This window comes from Podarcis tiliguerta (assembly GCF_965153285.1).
Source record: "Podarcis tiliguerta genome assembly, chromosome: 13".
In the NCBI taxonomy this organism is placed as follows: Eukaryota; Metazoa; Chordata; class Lepidosauria; order Squamata; family Lacertidae; genus Podarcis; species Podarcis tiliguerta.
The window spans coordinates 10,624,350-10,645,535 of NC_139546.1; the positions used below are offsets into that span (position 1 = coordinate 10,624,350).

The 21,186-nt window shown below is 47.6% G+C and overlaps 1 protein-coding gene across 4 annotated transcripts in view; it reads left to right on the forward strand.

Moving 5' to 3' along the window:
• Positions 1 to 21,186, forward strand: part of PLEKHH3 (pleckstrin homology, MyTH4 and FERM domain containing H3) — a 47,451-nt gene that overhangs the window by 19,232 nt on the left and 7,033 nt on the right. For all 4 annotated transcript variants that reach the window (XM_083407745.1, XM_083407744.1, XM_083407746.1 and 1 more), the window contains 6 exons: positions 2,100 to 2,158; positions 10,771 to 10,859; positions 11,459 to 11,653; positions 14,900 to 15,057; positions 18,646 to 18,754; positions 20,103 to 20,400. In XM_083407745.1, the coding sequence (XP_083263871.1) occupies positions 2,100 to 2,158; positions 10,771 to 10,859; positions 11,459 to 11,653; positions 14,900 to 15,057; positions 18,646 to 18,754; positions 20,103 to 20,400 (908 nt within the window). The remainder of the gene's footprint in view (positions 1 to 2,099; positions 2,159 to 10,770; positions 10,860 to 11,458; positions 11,654 to 14,899; positions 15,058 to 18,645; positions 18,755 to 20,102; positions 20,401 to 21,186) is intronic.

The following is a 21,186-nucleotide window of genomic DNA, read 5'->3' on the forward strand; positions in this document are numbered from 1 at the left end:
AGGTCCAGCGCCAAGGGCCTTCTGGCGGTTCCCTCACTGCGAGAAGTGAGGTTACAAGGAACCAGGCAGAGGGCCTTCTCGGTAGTGGCGCCCGCCCTGTGGAACGCCCTCCCACCAGATGTCAAAGTGAAAAACAACTACCAGACTTTTAGAAGACATCTGAAGGCAGCCCTGTTTAGGGAAGCTTTTAATGTTTAATAGACTATTGTATTTTAATATTCTGTTGGAAGCTGCCCAGAGTGGCTGGGGAAACCCAGCCAGATGGGCAGGCTATAAATAATAAATTATATTATTATTATTACATCTAGCATCAATAGCAGCCTTTTGTAGGCATCATTTGGTCTCCAGAACTTTCGGGGTGTCCTGGTTTTTACTTTCTGAAATATGGCAAACCCTAGGCTTTTGGCTCATACCTGAATTTGTACATTCCTCAGCTCGCCACTTTAAATCAGTGGTTTTGATCCTAAAATCTGGCAGCGTTTATGATACGGGTGGTGATAATTAACTGAGCTAGGAGAAAGAGGGTTCTACTTTTTCTTTTTTGCTAAGCATTTGAAGGTGTACGAGGGTCTCCCCGCCAGTTCCAGCTCTGCTTCTTCTGCAGAATAATCCTTCCACACTCTCTTGGCGCCTGCTGCCAGCCTGCCTGCCCCTGCAAGGATTGTGGCAGCCCTTGCAAACTTGATCTGATTTATAACAGGTGTTCTAATGCCAGAGGGCAGTTGGTGCCCTGTCTATAACAGGTTACCTGTTGCAGCAGCTCCCTAGCTTTATATTTCGTCTCTCCCATTTTTTCCACCTGGCCTTTGCTCTGGCAGGGAGAGGGGGCCAGGAGGCCTAGTTCGAAACCGGACCTGGCTCTGTGTCCTGCACTGCCCCCGTCCCCGGTCCCCTTTAACTGTGCCAAAAACCTCCTTGCAGATTTTGGCGCCTGCCAACACCACCGATCCCCTTTGAATAAGGTGCACGAGGCCAGGTTTCCCTCTTGCCCTCTGCTGGGGACTTTTCTCCTCTCCCGGACTGCCCATCCCCCTTTGCAGAGGAAGGAAGCCTTGGCCACAATAGGACTTTGTTTGCCTGTATCTTACTCAGCAATGTGCTTGTGCAATTCTGCACAGCCCCGGAGCCCGGTGCCAAGGTCGGCTGAGGATACAGGAACCCGTTCAGCTGCTGCAGCTTGCGGTGTGTGCGGTGGGGTGGGGGTGGGGGGTGGCTAGCCAGACAGACTGTGGCCTGGGAGGGGCAGCAACCCAGACGAAGCAGCCTGGGAAAATTGCAGATTAATAATTCGCTCCCATGTGTGGTTGGGGAAATGGGAAGGGCAATGTTACTGTGCATTTTCCCCCAATCTCTCTCTGGACCGGCCTCTTGCTTTTGTGTGAGAACACACACACACACACACACACACACACACACACACTCACACACACACACAATATAATAATGTGCGGCAAAGGGTGTTGTTCCGGCTTTTGAAACCCCCCCAGTCTTAAAAGCCTTCCAACCTGTCTTCTAACGCAGGTGGCGCTGTGGGTTAAACCACAGAGCCTAGGACTTGCCGATCAGAAGGTCGGCGGTTCGAATCCCCGCAATGACGGGGTGAGCTCCCGTTGCTCGGTCCCTGCTCCTGCCAACCTAGTGCGGCAAGGCCACCTGGAAGAGTTTTACCTTTACATTTTCTGTATAACCATGCATCCCAATAATGCTTAAATTGTTAAGGCTAGAATCTTAGGATTCTAAATCTTAGGAATCCAAAAATCTTAGGAATCCAAAGTCTCTCTCTGCCCTGTTCGAAAGCACGTCAGAGTGCAAGTAGATAAATAGGTACCACTCCGGCGGGAAGGTAAACGGCGTTTCTGTGCGCTGCTCTGGTTTGCCGGAAGTGGCTTAGTCATGCTGGCCACATGACCCGGAAGCTGTACGCCGGCTCCCTCGGCCAATAAAGCGAGATGAGCGCTGCAACCCCAGAGTCGGCCACGACTGGACCTAATGGTTAGGGGTCCCCTTACCTTTAACATGTCTCCTTATCCAAATCACCTGCAAAGCGTAGCTTTGTTTTCTTGTGTTCTGATCAGTGTCCCCCCCCCCTTGCTTTTCAGGGAGCTCCCTTGCAGGTGAACGTCACTCAGCCCAGTCGGACCAGCAGCGGTTCCGAAAGGTGAGCAGCGAAGGGTCATGGGGCAGCTCGGTCGGTAGAGCACAAGGCTCTGAATCTCGGTTGCGGGTTCGATTTCCACGTTGGTCAAAAGATTACTGCATTGCATGGGGTTGGGCCTGTAATAAACAAAAATCTGCCCTTTTTCCCCATAAGGGAACAAGGGCAGATTTTTATGACCCTACCAACTCTACAATTCTGATTCAGTTTGGGGCGTGGCGCTCAAATAGGCAAATGTGTTATTGGGGGTGGGGTAGCTGTTCATGTCAGCATTCTGGCTCCTGTCAGCAGAAACCTGTAGGATCCTGCAACTAATGTGATTGGCTTAGGCCCTGACACTTATTCTTTTTAATAATAATAATAATAATAAGAAGAAGAAGAAGAAGAAGAAGAAGAAGAAGAAGAACTATTTGGTCAACTAGATCTTTTCCCCACTCCCGTGCCTGCAATCTAAGTAAGAACCCTTGCCCATCAAAGGCCAATACAGTGGTGCCTCGCAAGACGAAAAGAATCCGTTCCGTGAGTCTCTTCGTTTAGCGGTTTTTTCGTCTTGCGAAGCAAGCCCATTAGCGGATTAGCGGTTTAGCGGTTATTAGCGGCTATTAAAGGCTTAAGGGATTAGCGGATTAGCTGCTAAAAGGCTATTAGCAGCTTAGTGCCTTAGAAAAAGGGGGTGGGGAGCGGAAAAAACCCCCCAGGAATCGCAAGACATTTTCATCTTGCGAAGCAAGCCCATAGCAAATTCGTCCTGTGAAGCACCTCCAAAACGGAAAACCCTTTCGTCTAGCGGGTTTTCCGTCTTGCGAGGCATTCGTCTTGCGGGGCACCACTGTAACTGCCTGCCTCTTCTGTTTGTTGCCAACTTATTCCCTTCTCCCTTGATGCTGTCATCAAGCTCCAACTTTGGCCAAAAGCAAAATACTGGAAAGGCATTAGTGAATACAGTTTTTTAAAAAATCCCTACGGCTGAAGCCTGCCTCCGTGACAAGCCACCTTGCTTCGAAGTCCTACCTTCTGATTTGGGGTGCGCAGTGGTTTGCAGCAGTAGCTACGTGCTAAGGAATTAGTACTGCATGTGATTTTCTTGTTGCATGTTAAAAAAAAACAACAGTCCTGGGACTTGGTCCTGTCTCAAATTAGCATATGACTGGGGGTTCCTACTAACTTAGATTGCAGGCGTAGGAGTGGGGGAAAGATCATTCTAGTTGCCCAAATAAGTCTTTAATTTTTAAAAAGGAATAAGTGGCAGGGCCTAAGCTTGCCTAGAAAACACCACCCTTTCCCCTGAAATTATTCCCTCTGATTTCAGATATCTGGGGGCGGCTGTGTGGGGAAAACACTTTGTACATGTTCAGATGCACTCTGATCCCAGGTTCAGTTGCTGATATCTTCAAGTAGGACTAGGGAGAGAAACCCAATCTGAAACTCTGGAGAACCGCTGCAAGTCATTGTAGATTATTATTATTATTATTATTATTCATTCATTTCATTTTTATACCGCTTTGTATTTTTAAGAAAAATCTCAAAGCGGTTTACTTCATATTAAACATCAACAAAACAATCCAGAATCAGACATTTCTGAAGAAAGTACACAGTCAAAGCAACACAATTATCAGGAAACCAAAATGCCATCTCGAAAGATTTCAAAATAAAACATCACAAAGGAGGTCAACTACAGAATACATATTTAACACAAAGTTAACGAAAACAAAACAAAAATCTTAAACATTTCAAAAGAAAACATTGCTGAGTGAAGTCAAATATAAAATGCATATTTAAAACAGCATAATTAACAAGAGAATACAATATTATCATAAGCATGACACGGCGGCTTGGCCGGCACAAAAAGATGGGGCAAAAGGACCCAATAATTAGAATTTGTTGTCAGGCATCACGATAGATGATGCTGAGCTACACAGACCAGTTTCCCGACACAGAAAACCTAAGAGTTCAGCCCCAATTTGGGGGGCATTTCTCCTGGACCTCAGACTAATGCGTCCCAAGAGCGCCTTGTTTTGTTCCTTTTTGGAAGGTTTCTCGATTCTTTCTCAACTAGAGAGCAACTGGGAGAGAGAGAGAGGAGAAGCGATTGTGGGAAGAATTCTGTCTGGTGACCCACACTCCTCCCGCCCCGCTTGCAAGCTAATGGTTCCCAGCTGGGGTCAGGCCTAGCGAGGGCGCCTGGAGGAAAGGGACTCCAGCATTTTCCTCTGTTGCAAGACAGGGCCTGGGAAAAGGCCGAGGGGAACAGAGGCCCGTGTGTGAAGCTGAGAGCTCTGGGGTTCGTCCTCCGCAGAGCAAGTGTCTGAACATAGCTGTGGCTGAGTGCCTGGGGGAAACAGAAAGGAAAAGGGGTGAATGATGCCTTTTGGGAGGGGGGTTGAAAACATCTAGGTGGCAGTGGACTCACACACACACACACACACACATATATATATATATATATATGCAGGTTTTGGTGTCCTCGGGTGTCTTCCCGTGTAAAAGTTGGGGTGTCTAGGCGACGTTTCGACGAGGTCTCACTCGTCATCTTCAGGCTGGTGCTTTCGGCTTCTTGTTACTGGAACAGAGCAGGATCTCAGTGTTTGAGTTCCTATAAATACTGTTGAGGAGGTGTGGTGTATAGCCTCCAATGTTCTGGGCAGAGAGGAGGTTCCCAGGCTAGTGTGCCTTTTCTTCTTTTGTTCCTTAATTACTTGAGGGATATCTTGAGTGATTTCTTGAGTGATTTCCTGAATCTCACTTAGGTGGGTCATTAGGTGTGGATTAGTAGCTAAAGCCTTCGTGTCTTGAACTCTTGAACTTTGTGAAGAGTTTTTCTGAGAAGATGGCTGTACTGCATTTGGTTGTGCTCTGGCTTGGCTTCGTGTATAGGGGCGAGCTGTGGTTTTGTGGCCTGTGCCAGCCAGATCTGTGTAGGGATTGCAGGGGGGTGCAGCATCCGGAGGTGCCACCCTGGTTTGGCTACTGGATGGTGTCTGTAATTTATCTGTGGAGAGGGTCTGGGTTTGGGTCTGGTGTGGTTGATTGGTGATGGCGTTCTGTGTGCCTCTGGATCTGGTGTCAGATTTTGTGGGGAGGGCTAATTTCCAGATGTCTGGCAAGCGGGATGTGTCGTCACGCTTGTTCATGTTGTGAGGGTGTTTCTCTATCTCGATGGCTTCCATGATTATTCTCTTGTGGTGATGTTCCATGTTAAAGAGCAATTTGGAATCTGCAAAATTAATTTCGTGTCCTGTTTCTTTCATGTGTTGGAAAAGAGAGGAAGTTTTTTCTTCTTTTTTGACGGCATTCTTGTGTTCTGCGATCCGTGCATTTATTCGTCTGTTTGTTTGTCCAATGTACGTGGCTGGGCAGACTTTGCAGGGTATTTCATAGACCCCTTGGTTTTCCAACTGAATTTTATCCTTGGGGTTTCTGAGGATATTGGCTATTTTTTGGTTGGTGCAAAAGGCTGTTTTGATATTGTGTTTATGGAGGATTTTGCTAATTTTATCTGTAGTGCCCTTGATATAAGGAAGGAGGGCTATGCCATTGTTTTCTTCTGTGTCTTGGTTTTTGGGGGGTGTTTCTTTTTGGATTAGCTTCGTAACCCTGTTTTGCTGGTATCCATTGGTATCCAGCAAAACAGGGTTACGAAGCTAATCCAAAAAGAAACACCCCCCAAAAACCAAGACACAGAAGAAAACAATGGCATAGCCCTCCTTCCTTATATCAAGGGCACTACAGATAAAATTAGCAAAATCCTCCATAAACACAATATCAAAACAGCCTTTTGCACCAACCAAAAAATAGCCAATATCCTCAGAAACCCCAAGGATAAAATTCAGTTGGAAAACCAAGGGGTCTATGAAATACCCTGCAAAGTCTGCCCAGCCACGTACATTGGACAAACAAACAGACGAATAAATGCACGGATCGCAGAACACAAGAATGCCGTCAAAAAAGAAGAAAAAACTTCCTCTCTTTTCCAACACATGAAAGAAACAGGACACGAAATTAATTTTGCAGATTCCAAATTGCTCTTTAACATGGAACATCACCACAAGAGAATAATCATGGAAGCCATCGAGATAGAGAAACACCCTCACAACATGAACAAGCGTGACGACACATCCCGCTTGCCAGACATCTGGAAATTAGCCCTCCCCACAAAATCTGACACCAGATCCAGAGGCACACAGAACGCCATCACCAATCAACCACACCAGACCCAAACCCAGACCCTCTCCACAGATAAATTACAGACACCATCCAGTAGCCAAACCAGGGTGGCACCTCCGGATGCTGCACCCCCCTGCAATCCCTACACAGATCTGGCTGGCACAGGCCACAAAACCACAGCTCGCCCCTATACACGAAGCCAAGCCAGAGCACAACCAAATGCAGTACAGCCATCTTCTCAGAAAAACTCTTCACAAAGTTCAAGAGTTCAAGACACGAAGGCTTTAGCTACTAATCCACACCTAATGACCCACCTAAGTGAGATTCAGGAAATCACTCAAGAAATCACTCAAGATATCCCTCAAGTAATTAAGGAACAAAAGAAGAAAAGGCACACTAGCCTGGGAACCTCCTCTCTGCCCAGAACATTGGAGGCTATACACCACACCTCCTCAACAGTATTTATAGGAACTCAAACACTGAGATCCTGCTCTGTTCCAGTAACAAGAAGCCGAAAGCACCAGCCTGAAGATGACGAGTGAGACCTCGTCGAAACGTCGCCTAGACACCCCAACTTTTACACGGGAAGACACCCGAGGACACCAAAACCTGCATTCCTGTACCCGTGAAAATCTACGAAAGCATATATATATATATATATATATATGTATGTATTCCAGAATGCGGCAGCTAGACTGTTGACTGGGAGTGGCCGTCGAGACCACATAACACCGGTCTTGAAAGACCTACATTGGCTCCCAGTACATTTCCAAGCACAATTCAAAGTGTTGGTGCTGACCTTTAAAGCCCTAAACGGCCTCGGCCCAGTATACCTGAAGGAGCGTCTCCACCTCCATCGTTCTGCCCGGACGCTGAGGTCCAGTGCTGAGGGCCTTCTGGAGGTTCCCTCACTGTGAGAAGCGAAGCTACAGGGAACCAGGAAGAGGGCCTTCTCGGTGGTGGCACCTGCCCTGTGGAACGCCCTCCCACCAGATGTCAAAGAGAACAACAACTACCAGACTTTTAGAAGACATCTGAAGGCAGCCCTGTTTAGGGAAGCTTTTAATGTTTGATGTATTACAGTATTTTAATATTTTTTGGGGAGCCGTCCAAAGTGGCTGAGGAAGCCCAGCCAGATGGCCGGGGTATAAACAATAAATTATTATTATTATTATTATTATTAATTGTAGAGTTGGGACCACACGGGTCATTTAATCCACCCCCATGCAGTGCAGGAATCTTTTTGCCCAACGTGGTGCTCGAACCCACTACCCTGAAATTCCGAGTCTCGAGCTAGGCTTTTGGACAAAGGACAGCAGGAGGTGCCTGAGATGGGTGCCTCTCAATCTGCACTCGAGCCCCAGGACCTATTCTCATTACCAGGGCGAACAAAGTGGTCAGCGATGGAGAGTGAGCAAGTGCAGGAATTGATTTTTCTTATCATGGTATCACGTACTTCCAGGACAAAGGCTGTGGGCTTGGCTGGCAGCACCTCTTGTCTTGGTTGGGGAGCTTTTATTTCTACCTGAGCTCACCTGGCAGGCTATCAGGGTGCCAATACGTTTCCGAGCACAATTCAAAGTGTTGGTGCTGACCTTTAAAGCCCTAAACTGCCTCAGCCCAGTATATCTGAAGGATCATCTCCACCTCCATTGTTCTGCCCGGACACTGAGGTCCAGCTCTAAGGGCCTTCTGGCGGTTCCCTCATTGCAAGAAGTATGATTACAGGGAACCAGGCAGAGGGCCTTCTTGGTGGTGGCCCTCCCACCAGATGTCAAGGCAACAAACAACTATTTTACTTTTAAAAGACAACTGAAGGCAGCCCTGTTTAGGGAAGTTTTTAATGTCTGACGCTGTATTGTTTTTAATATTCGGTTGGAAGCCGCCCAGAGTGGCTGGGGAAACCCAGCCAGATGGGCAGGGTATAAATAATAAATTATTATTATTATCTTGGGTGGGGCCGAAGCCAGCGGTGGATGTGGCCGGGACCAAAACGTAGATGGGGCCTCTCTCTTTCCCTCTTATTCCCCATTCCATTATGGGAGGGACTGGTCACTCTTGCCAGAAGCCTTAAACTGGCCTTCAAAGTTAGCCCAACTCCTGCTATTTGCCTGCCCTTGTCTAGGAATTACTGGGAGTCTTGGTTTGCCTGTTTTCCATCTCCCTTGTGGGGGGTGTGGGAGGGCCCCGATCTACCTCCCTGTGGTCATGGAGGGCCCTCCCCCTAAGCCCCAAATGGAAGCATAAGTGCTTGTTCCGTATTAACTAATGATAGTACCCCTGAGCACATGAAATGGACTTTAGGGTCACCCCGCAAGAAGGAGAATATTGTATATCCCGGACCCATGGAAGTGTACAAATGGGAAAAGGCACTTGCAGGTGGACCCTATGCATGGGATGGAGTCAAAATTCAGAGATGGCGGTGGGCGGATAAGGCCGGAAATCGCTTAACTATTTCGCACATTTTGGAGCAGTTCTAGCAACACTGGGGGGGGGGGGGGCGGACAATGCAAATATGCAAGTCAGAAGCAAAAATAAGTAAAATAAATGTGGGGCTGGACTCCCTTCATAGAGAGGGTTGCAGAATTTAGGGGGGGGGCAAGCCCTTCCCTTCCTCTTTTGTCGTTGCCCCCCCCCTTCCCCAAATGCACACACTGTTCCCTCGGACAATCCAGCCGGCATCCTCTCCTCTCCTGAGCTCCTTCGTTTCCCAAATTCTTGGCAGCCTTTCTATATAAACAGTTTATTTTTAGCCGGAGGTTAACAGTGCAAGAGCTGGCGGCCCACTTTCCCACAGCCGTGGAGGGAAGTGGGTGTGGGGCCGCGTCCGAGGAAGAGGAGGAAAAGCGGTGGGGACGGGTGCTGGAATGTGCGTAGGCCGCAGTTTGGGGGCTTCTGTGGGGAGGGAGGCGAGGAAACGTGGGAGCAGGCAGTTTTCAAGCCCTGAGCCCCACCTTTAGCTGAACATTCGCAATTTGGGGGCTGTGTTTTAATTTTTGACCATATACTGTATTTTTCGCTCCATAAGACGCACTTTCCCCCTCTTAAAATCTAAGGGGAAATGTCTGTGCGTCTTATGGAGCGAATGTGTGGTCCCTGGGGCTGGGGGAACCTGGGCTTCCCTCGCCAGCCCCAACCTGCTCTTTGGGGCTGGCAGTGGCTTTCCACCTTTGGGTCGAGCAGCTCTGGGGTAGCCCGCAAAGCCTCCGCAGGGCAGCGGGGAGCCTTCATCCCACTGCCCTGGGGAGGCTTCGCGTAGCTATTCCTGGCTTTTGCGGGAGGTGGAGGAAGGGACAGAGCAAGGCTCTCTCACTTCCCCCACCTCCCGCAAAAGCCCTCAAGAGCCGCATTTTTTTCTTTTGAATTCCCCCCAGGTAGGTGCCCCTTATGGTCAGGTGTGCCTTATGGAGTGAAAAATACGGTAGGCTGCGAACTCACTTTAGTTCCAGCTGAAATGCAGTTTTTTTTACTCCCCACCCAGCAGTTGGAGACCAGGCCTCCGGGGATGGGTCACACTCAGGGTGGATTTGATTTAAATCAAATTGATTTAAATCACAATTTTAATCACTAGTCAGTAAGACTTGATTTAAATTGTATTTTTTTATAGAAAGACTCATTCTTGCTGGTATAATCTTAATATTTACAACCAGATGGAGGTTTCATTTTTGGAAGAATAAATTTTTAGAGTAGTTTTTCTAGTTGCATCAAAAATTACTGATGTGGTTATGCTATTAGAAATACATAGATAATGATGAAATTATTGTGAGGTTTAATAAGTTAACTGTTTGGACAACTTTTCTGCTGTACTTTATTGGAAGGCGGAAAACAATCATTTCCTTAACAACAATTTAAACAATTTATTTAACTAAAACAACAACATTATAGCGTATGTATCCATGTTTGTTAACTGATGTGGTTAAACAATAAAAACAGACTGAGTTTTAGCACACATGAAAAACTTAAAAACAAATCCTTATTTCCTGATGAATAGCTTTTGGACTATAATGTAGCTTAAACAGTAAACTAGAAATATTTTTTCTCCAAAAGCATTTTATTTAAAAAATCCAATTTAAATAAAAATAATCCAATTTAAAAATCTGATATATAAAAGTTGATTTTTATTCACCCTGGTCACACTAGGGCCTCAGGTTGATGCTTCCATCTCTTTAGCTCAGAGGTGCATAAAGCCCTGAATAAAGCAAATGTGGCCCTTCAAGGCTCTCTGTTTGGCCCTCAGCACCTCCCCCTTGCAGCCGCACCCTGTCTCTCCAGACCGCAGTCCTCACCAGCCCCAGAATATTGCCTGACTATTTCCTTGCACTCAGAGGGGCATAGAAACTAGCCTACGTGGAAAGGTTCAAGCGTTTGCATTGGTTGCTCCACCCATTTTTGCCTGCGGCCCCCCCAGAAGCTCAGCGAGGCCCTGCTTGACCCGCTCTGTCGTCCCGCAGGTCTCTGCCAGTGTCCGAAGAAACGCACAGTCTTATCACGGAGAAGAAGAGCGGGAGACTGCAAGGAGAACCCGATGCTATCGTGAAAGGTGGGGTCTTAACGCAGCGCGACTCCCTGAGCGTGGTACTTGCATTGCAAGTTGCGCTAAATTAAAGAGCAGCCACAAAGCGTTTAGGGGACGCAGGTGGCGCTGTGGGTTAAACCACAGAGCCTAGGACTTGCCAATCAGAAGGTCGGCGGTTCGTATCCCCGCGACGGGGTGAGCTCCTGTTGCTCGGTCCCTGCTCCTGCCAACCTAGCAGTTCGAAAGCACATCAAAGTGCAAGCAGATAAATAGGTACCACTCTGGTGGGAAGGTAAACGGCATTTCCGTGCGCTGCTCTGGTTTGCCAGAAGCGGCTTAGTCATACTGGCCACATGACCCTGAAGCTGTACGCCGGCTCCCTCGGCCAATAAAGTGAGATGAGCGCGCAACCCCAGAGTTGGCCACGAGTGGACCTAATGGTCAGGGGTCCCTTTACCTTTTTACTATTCCTTCTCCTACATAGATGGGCTACCTTCCCAGGTTGACCAGCCCTATCTGCCCCACTTGTAGAAGCAGAAAGAGAACCAAAGTGTCCTTGGGGTGGGGTGGGGGTCAACCTGAGCACAGGCTCCACCTCACCATCTTTCTATTGCCTCTTCCAGGCTGGCTACAACGGGAGGTCCGGGGAGGTATAAAGACTCCTTGGCTGCGTCCTCGCAAGTACTGGTTTGTGCTGACGGAGGATTCCCTCGACTACTATAGCGGGTGTGAGGTGACGGCCCGGTGCCTTGGTTCGCTCGTCCTCACCAGTCTCTGTTCTGTGCTGTGGCCTGACAAGCAGACCTACAAGGAGACAGGTAAAGAATGTGGGCTTGTGCCTGGCTGTGGAGCTCCCTTGCTTGGGTATCGAGCCTTTTAGCACAGGGTTGGAGAACCTCAGATCCCAATGTGGCCCTCTGAACCCTTTCCTCTGGCCCTTGGGATTCTCCTCAGACCACGCCCTCTTCAACTTGGGGGGTGGGGTAGGAACCAACAACCTTTCTTTCTTTCTTTTTTTTATCCTTCCGTCTTGATATTTTATTAAGGATTTTCTTGTTTTACAGAAGTAAGTGTAATGCCTCGTATTTTTTCCCCCCATGTAACATTTTTACAAATCCGTTTCATTTGTTGAGGCATTAGGGGGAGAAGAAAAAAGAAAGGGGGGGTGGATAGAGGGAAGATGGATGGGGGTGGGGTCGGGTGGCGGTGTTTCTATTATGTTTAATGTATGTAGAGTTTGGTGTCAGCGTTGTTTGTGTTGTTCACTTGTGTTCCTTTGGTGGTGAGAGAGGTTGGGGTTGGCCTAGGGTGTGGTTGTTTGCTTGTGGTTGGCTGTGGTGATCTTTGTTTTCATGTGTGAGTGAGGTGGGTGGGTGTTTTGGATCAGGTTAGCCATATTGATTTGTATGCTGTTGGTGGATTATTGCCATTGTCCTGTTGGGCTGTGTATGTGATAAAGGGGAGCCATACCGGGGTGAAGGCGTCTTCTTCTGTTTGTCCCCGTGTCAGTTTCACAGTGGCGTAGCGTGGGGGCTCCAGGGGGGGCCGGCCGCACCGGGCGCAACATCTGGGGGTTAGGGTTAAGGGGGCGCAAATCCACGGGGTAGGGGGCGCAAATTACTTGCCTTGGCCCGGGTGCTGACAACCCACACTACGCCACTGCAGTTTCAGTTTATTAGTTAATTTTTCTAGTAGGGCTGTTTCCCATACTATTTGGAACCAACAACGTTTCTGTCCGGATTTTCACTTTTTGAAATATGGCAAACCGACTGGAATGTGACCTTGGATCTGTAGCAATCCCTAACTTGTTTGGGTGGAGGTGTGCATGTTGCGTGTAGAAACTGGCTTTTTGTGTGCAATTTGTGCAGCTGGAGTGCAGCCTTCTGTACAAAGGGAAGAATCGTGCCTATTGCTTTGCCCGTTCCTGCCCTCCCATTGCTGGCACCCCTGGCCCGTGAGGAAATGTGGCCTTTGAGCCGAAGGAGGTTCCCAACTCCTGTTTCAGCTTTCTTTGATTGATTGATTGATTGATTGATTATATGCCACCCATCAGACTGGGTTGCTGCAGCCACTCTGGGTGGTTTCTGGCAAATGAAAACATCAAACACAGTAAAACGTCAAACATTAAAAACTTCCTTAGGCAGGGCTGCCTTCGCATGCTTCCTAAAAGTCGGATAGTTGTTTATTTCCTTGACATTTGAGGGCAGCACGTTCCACAGGGTGGGCACAACGACCGAGAAGGCCCTTCTGCTTTTCGCTACCTCGGTCTCAAAGCTGCTTTTCTGCAATAGAAATACATTGCATGCAAAATGTAAAAACATATTTATGTAAAAACATAAATTAAAGCATAGAACCTTGGGGATTTTTAAAATATGGAAAAACTTAAAGGGAAAGCATCAGGAAATTTTAAACTTCGGAAAAGTGTTCATGAGGCAAAGGGCCCCTAAGTTTGAAAGGATAGATATAGATATAAAAGCATAGCCTCTCTATGACCTGTGTGCGGCTGTCATGGGGAATGAAACGCTTTTTCTCTTCCTACTTCCCTCATTTCTGTGTTCCTTTCAGGGCTATATCTGCTACTAATGCTAATAGATATAGATCTATAGCTATATATCTATATGGTGTGTAAGTTAAGGCCTGTACACTTCCTGCTTCATGCTAGGGTGTGTGTATATTTTTGGGTTGCCATATGTCTGGAATTTTTCAGACATTGCTGGGATTCAGCCGTTGGAAACAGTGTCCGGGTGGAAATTACTTAAATGTCCGGGAAAGTCCGGGTTTATGGCAACCCATGTTGGAAGTGTAGATCAGGGCTTACTGGGCATGGGCTGGATCACTCCCGTGGAGATCATGGGCCAGACCAGTGCAGCATAGCGCCTGAAATCGCTTTTGCGTATGCCCAGATGCCGAAAATTGCAATTTCCAGTGTCTGGGCATGCGCAGAAGCGATTTCCAGAGCCATGGAAGAGAGTCCCCATGCTGCGCTGCGCCGGTTTAGCCGCGCAGGGACTCGCCGACTGGGCAGCTCGGTTTGGGGGCGGCTCATGGGCCAGTTAATCAACACTCATGGGCCGCTTCCAGCCCATGGGCCTTAGGTTGCCAACCTCTGGGGTAGATTCTGGCCAATTTCCTTAAAAATAGCTCAAAAGCATCTTTTTCTGTTTTTTTTAGATCTTACAAAAAAAATTAAATAGGAGCTGAGAAACTTTTGTGTCTCGATTTTCACTTTTTGAAATATGGCAACCCTAGTATATTTACAGGGACGTGGGTGGTGCTGTGGTCTGAACCACAGAGCCTAGGGCTTGCCGATCAGAAGGTCGGCAGTTCGAATCCCCACAACGAGGTGAGCTCCCATTGCTCGGTCCCTGCTCCTGCCAACCTAGCAGTTGGAAAGCACGTCAAAGTGCAAGTAGATAAATAGGTACCGCTCCAGCGGGAAGGTAAACAGCGTTTCCATGCGCTGCTCTGGTTCGCCAGAAGCGGCTTAGTCATGCTGGCCACATGACCCGGAAGCTGTACGCCAGCTCCCTCGGCCAATAAAGCAAGATGAGTGCGCAACCTCAGAGTCGTCCGCGACTGGACCTAATATACTAGTACCCTTTACTAGTATATTTATACCTGTGTATATGGGATGCGGGTGGCGCTGTGGGTAAAACCTCAGCACCTAGGACTGGCCGATCAGAAGGTCGGCGGTTCAAATCCCCGCTGCGGGGTGCGCTTCCGTTGCTCGGTCCCAGCACCTGCCAACCTAGCAGTTCGAAAGCACCCCCGGGTGCAAGTAGATAAATAGGGACCGCTTACTAGCGGGAAGGTAAACGGCGTTTCCGTGTGCTGCGCTGGCTCGCCAGATGCAGCTTGTCACGCTGGCCACGTGACCCGGAAGTGTCTCCGGACAGCGCTGGCCCCCGGCCTCTTAAGCGAGATGGGCGCGCAACCCCAGAGTCGGACACGACTGGCCTGTACGGGCAGGGGTACCTTTACCTTTACCTTACCTGTGTATACGTGTGTCTGTGTGTTTCTATTAATCACATGCTGGTACTCCCTTCTGTCTCCCTTCTTCACAGGATACTGGGCAGTGACTGTTTTTGGCAGAAAGCACTGCTACCGCCTCTACACAGAGCACTTAAACGAAGCTGTGCATTGGGTTTGCGCCCTTCAGAAGGTCATCATCAGCAAGCCTCCCGTGCAGACCCCAACGCAGCTCCTCATGTGTGACATTGAGGTGAGGGGGGGGGCTGGGCCAGGAAGGGAATGGGGGCGATGCAAGGGCCAGGACACACCTGCTGAGGCTGCGAAAGGGCCAAGCCACACTCCCCTCAGGCAGCAAAGGAGCTGGGAAGCCCTTGGAGCTGAGACGGCACTTGCAGAAATACATAATGAGCGCACCCGGTGGTTTTCTCCCTTAAATGAAGGGAGCGGCAACTGCACACACAGCATTTCTTACTCCTTTAAGGTCATGCTGCTGGTTTGGGCTGCCATTTTTGCACGCTTTCATTCTTATTCATAACTGCTTTAAGAGCGTCTGCAACGTTACGGGTTTGACGGGTTGCTTAAACATCTTTTTTGTAATTATTATTTTTCCTGCCGGCTCACCTCTGTTGTAAAATAATTTTCATTTGATTTTAGAAAATATATGAAAGTCAATTAAAAATCCATATACAGTGGTACCTCGGGTTACATACGCTTCAGGTTACAGACTCCGCTAACCCAGAAATAGTGCTTCAGGTTAAGAACTTTGCTTCAGGATGAGAACAGAAATTGCGCAGCAGCAGGAGGCCCCATTAGCTAAAGTGGTGCTTCAGGTTAAGAACAGTTTCAGGTTAAGAACGGACCTCCGGAACGAATTAAGTTCTTAACCCGAGGTACCACTGTAAAGAGATTGCTCTAAATCTCACGACTCCCCCCCCCCATCCCCTCCATGGGTCCTAATGCCAATATTTACAACTGCATATCAATCCATTATCCACATTTTTTATCCATCTAAATCAGGCATCTCCAACCTTCTGCCCTCCAGATGTTTTGGACTACAATTCCCATTATCCCTGACCACTGGTCCTGTTAGTTAGGGATCATGGGAGTTGTAGGCCAAAACATCTGGCGGGCCGCAGGTTCGGGATGCCTGATCTAAATTGTCCATAGTTTCTGTTGCCTTTCAAGTGTGATTAAAATCCTGATGATGTTTTCATCTGCTTACAATGGTCTCCGAAATAAATTATAAATTTCCCCCATTCTTTTTAAAGCTATTGTCCTCTTGGTTCCTAAGTTTTCCACTTAATTTTGCCATTTCAGCATAGTCCCATCAACTTGGTTTGCCAAGTTTGTTTCTTCTTCCATCTGTGGGCTAATAAAATAAACATATTTTATTATTAATATTAATAATATTAATTAATATTTCCCCAGCCACTCTGGGCGGCTTCCAACCGAATATTAAAAACAATACAGCGTCAGACACTAAAAACTTCCCTAAACAGGGCCTAAATTTAACGATCTAAGCCTCAGGGCAGGGGGCTGGTTTCTGTTGGAGAGGCGAGGCCTATGCTAATTAAACAAACAACCAATTAATATTGTTGGGGGTAGGGGTGGAGAGCTAGGCCCGTCCCTTATTGCTGACGTGCCCAAAAGTGTTAAGTTGCAGCATCTGCCCTGAGGATTTGCAGTGTGAAATGCAAATGGGTTTCGTGCCCGGAGCCCAGGCACACCTGGTTAGCCACCTTTGGCGAGGGCAGCCCCTTCATGGTGGCAGCAGGTATTTGCACGCAGGTTTCCTAAAGCAGCTCTTCTGGGAAGGTCCTCTTGTCGGCACCACAGCAGTTCCCAGACTAGAATCAGTAGCTCTAGAAATTCTGCAGGCAGCGAAATGGCTCAACTGAAAAATAGGTTAAGGGGAAATACAAAACAACCATTTACTCAAAAAAGGGATGCGTTCAAGAAATACCTACAAAAATATAATAAGGCTATAACATCTATGGTAGTGTTGGAATGACCCTTGTGTAAATTAAAGGTAAAGGGACCCCTGACCATTAGGTCCAGTCATGGCCGGCTCGGGGGTTGCGGCGCTCATCTCGCTTTATTGGCCGAGGGAGCCGGCATACAGCTTCCGGGTCATGTGGCCAGCATGACTAAGCCGCTTCTGGTGACCCAGAGCAGCGCACAGAAATGCTGTTTACCTTCCCGCCGGAGCGGTACCTATTTATCTACTTGCACTTTGGCGTGCGTTTGAACTGCTAGGTTGGCAGGAGCAGGGACTGAGCAACGGGAGCTCACCCCGTCGCGGGGATACGAACCGCCGACCTTCTGATCGGCAAGCCCTAGGCTCTGTGGTTTAACCCACAGCGCCACCCGCGTCCCTTTGTGTAAATTAAATATTAATAAATTAGGAAAAATGGTACGATACGTTAAAAGAAGGTATTAGAAAACAGAGTAAGGTAATAAGTATAAGTACATTCAATATTGTAAATGTAAAGTACATCAGGAAATGATGGGAAGTCTGTCTTAACATAGTTTAGTTTGTTTGATTCTACTTTGGTTTATTTTTGTTTAGTTAGAAAATATAAGAAAAAAGCACGTATAAGTATAAATTAATATTTAATGGTAAAATCATTTAAGGTTATTATTATTATTATTATTATTATTATCATCATCATCATCACCATTACCTTTGTGCATGAATATAAGATCGTGTGTGATATCCATGGATTTCAGAAGATAATAATAATAATAATAATAATAATAATAATAATAATAGAAATTCTTCAGGCAGGGTGGACCTGTAAGTCAGCAAAAGCCTTCTGGGAAATGATTTGTAGTGAGCTAAAAAAATGTTTAAAATAACTTTTGTTATAAAAACCAGAGGCTTTTCTATTAGCTATAATAGTAGAAGAGATAGTGAAAGAGGAAAAAGGTCCTATTTATGCCGCGGGTGGCTGTGGGTAAAAGCCTCAGTGCCTAGGGCTTGCCGATCGAAAGGTCAGCGGTTCGAATCCCCGCGGCAGGGTGCGCTCCCATTGTTCGGTCCCAGCGCCTGCCAACCTAGCAGTTCGAAAGCACTCCCGGGTGCAAGTAGATAAATAGGGACCGCTTATTAGCGGGAAGGTAAACGGCGTTTCCGTGTGCGACTCTGGCTCGCCAGAGCAGCGATGTCACGCTGGCCACGTGACCCGGAATTGTCTCCGGACAGCGCTGGCCCCCGGCCTCTTGAGTGAGATGGGCGCACAACCCTAGAGTCTGGCAAGACTGGCCCGTACGGGCAGGGGTACCTTTACCTTTATGTACTTGATGACAGCGGCAAGAATGTTATATGCCCAGGGATGGAAGGAAGGAAGAACGAACCCCATCGAAAGAGGAATGGATATTGAAACTGACGGATTATGCCGAAATGGCAGAACTGACCGGGAAGATTATATATACCAAGTGGACAAAAAAAATAGAAATGAATGGATTAACTTTATAAGAATATATGAAGGAGCATTGCAAACATTTAAAAACATTAGCAGGATTGGATTAGTGCTTGTAATATAATTTGATAAAGGGTATTGAAAAAGCAGACTTAATAGATTGGGTAAAAGTATTTAGTCACAGAAAAGAGAAGAGATAATTACTGGAAACCGGAGAGAGATATTGAATTTGTTATGGATTGATGCAATTAATATTGTATGCAAAGAAAAAATTAAAATAAAATGTGTGTGTGTATCTGCAGGCGGCACACATGCCCAACTCTGGAAGGGGTTGTCTCAAGGCTCTTCCGTCTCTGAACACCATTTGAATAGGAATGCTTCTCATCCGCATTTTTTCTTTCTCCTCCCCATCCCAGGAGAATCGTAACAGCCCAGAAATCCTGGATCAGATTTATCAAAATAACCCCATCCTGTGCTACACGGCTGGCCCAATCTACGCGCCTCTGCTACCCTTCCCGTATGCAGGTGGGTGACCGCTTCCTTGTGCGTGGGTCAGCATTGTCCTAAAATTGATGGCTTCAGTCCTTGGGCACCACGTGCCGTTGGCTGTACAATCCCAAGCAGTTCAGCAATTGGTGGTACGTGTCTCAGGACCGCAATACCTCAAGGACCGTCTCTTCCCATATGAACCTACCCGATCCCTGAGTTCATCTTCTGAGGCCCTCCTTCATGTGTCTCCTCCTCGAGAGGTCCAGAGGATGGCAACATGAGAACGGGGCCTTCTCTGCAGTGGCTCCCCATCTGTGGAATGCTCTCCCCAGGGAAGTTCGCCTGGCGCCTTCATTATACACCTTTAGGTGCCAGGCAAAAACGTTCCTTTTTAACCAGGCCTTTGGTTGATCTTGGGACACGGGTGGCGCTGTGGGTTAAACCACAGAGCCTAGGACTTGCTGATCAGAAGGTTGGTGGTTCGAATCCCCGCGACGGGGTGAGCTCCCATTGCTCGGTCCATGCTCCTCCCAACCTAGCAGTTCAAAAGCACGTCAAAGTGTAAGTAGATAAATAGGTGCACTGGTCTGGTTTGCCAGACCATGCTGGCCACATGATCCGAAAGCTGTACGCTGGCTTCCTCTGCCAATAAAGCGAGATGAGCGCCGCAACCCCAGAGTCGGCCACGACTGGACCTAATGGTCAGGGGTCCCTTTACCTTTTTTATTGGGCTGTTGTTTTTAATTTGATTTTATATACAGTGGTACCTTGGTTCTCAAACTTAATCCATTCCGGAAGTCTGTTCCAAAACCAAAGCTTTCCGAAACCAAGGCGTGCTCTCCCATAGAAAGTAAGGCAAAATGGATGAATCTGTTCCAGACTTTTAAAAACAACGCCTGAAACAGCAATTTAACGTTAATTTTACCATCTAACGAGACCCTTGATCCATGAAATGAAAGCAATAAACAATGTACTGCAGTCACACAATCAAACAATCAGTAGCTGAACTGGGTTCCGCACAGTCACAAAAAAAACAAACAAAAAGAGCCTCAAAAACAGAAACGCAAAATGAATAGCAAAAACAGACAGACCTCAGCATAACACTCAAAACGGAAGTGTGGCCCTCGAATCAGAAGCGTAACACTCAAAATGGAGCACGTTCGGCTTCCAAAAAAAGTTCGCAAACCGGAACACTTACTTCCGGGTTTGCGGTGTTTGGGTTCCAAGTTGTTTGAGTACCAAGGCGTTTGAGAACCAAGGTACCACTGTATTACCATTTTCTTTGTGAACCGCCCAGAGACCTCCGGATATAGGGCGGTGTCTAAATCCAATAACCGATAATGGATCCTGAGTGCATAGCTTATTTCTCCCTGTGTCTCTGCAGCTCCCGGCGGCCAGGGCTACGCGGGGATCCGTGACGAAGCTGTCAAGCTGTTCCACTCGCTGCAGCAGCTGGAGGGGCTGCGGGAGCCAGCCCTTCTCATGCAGGGGGTGCTGCAGACGTGCCACGACCTCCCCGCCCTGGTGGACGAAATCTACTGCCAACTGGTGAAGCAGACCACAGAGCCCCCAGCGCCGGGTGCAGCCGCAGACCTGCGATACTGGCAGCTGCTTGCTTGCATGAGCTGCACCTTCAGGCCGTCGCTTCCTGTCCTGTGCTACTTGCAGCTGCACCTCCAGCGGTGAGCCCTGGGGCAAAGGGAAATCGGGGTGCGTGTGTGTATGGGGTGCGTGTATTGCCTTGCTCACCGTCATCAGGCAGAGAGGCCAGAGATGATGGAATCGTGGAGTTGGAAAGAACCTCAGGGTTCATCTAGTTTAACCCCCTGCAATGCAGGAAACTTTTCCCCCCTCAAATTTTTTAAATTGCTTTTCCAAAAATTTTAAGCAAACAAACAAACAAACAAACATACATTTTAATTGTACTTTATCCAATCTTAGTAACATTGTTAAGTGACTTCCTCAAATCCCCCTGGCTGAATTTCAGTGTATATCATTGTAACAGTTTTCTCGTTGTTGTTTAGTCGTGTCCACCTCTTTGTGACCCCATGGACCAGAGCACGCCAGGCACTCCTGTCTTCCACTGCCTCCCGCAGTTTGGTCAAACTCATGCTGGTAGCTTCGAGAACACTATCCACCCATCTTGTCCTCTGTCGTCCCTTTCTCCTTGTGCCCTCCATCTTTCCCAACATCAGGGTCTTTTCCAGGGAGTCTTCTCTTCTCATGAGGTGGCCAAAGTATTGGAGCCTCAGCTTCAGGATCTGTCCTTCCAGTGAGCACTCAGGGCTGATTTCCTTAAGAATGGATAGGTTTGGTCTTCTTGCAGTCCATGGGGCTCTCAAGAGTCTCCTCCAGCACCATAGTTCAAAAGCATCAATTCTTCGGCGATCAGTCTTCTTTATGGTCCAGCTCTCACTTAACGTCTTTCTTTCTTTTCATTTTCACTTTAAACATGTTATTCTCTAACA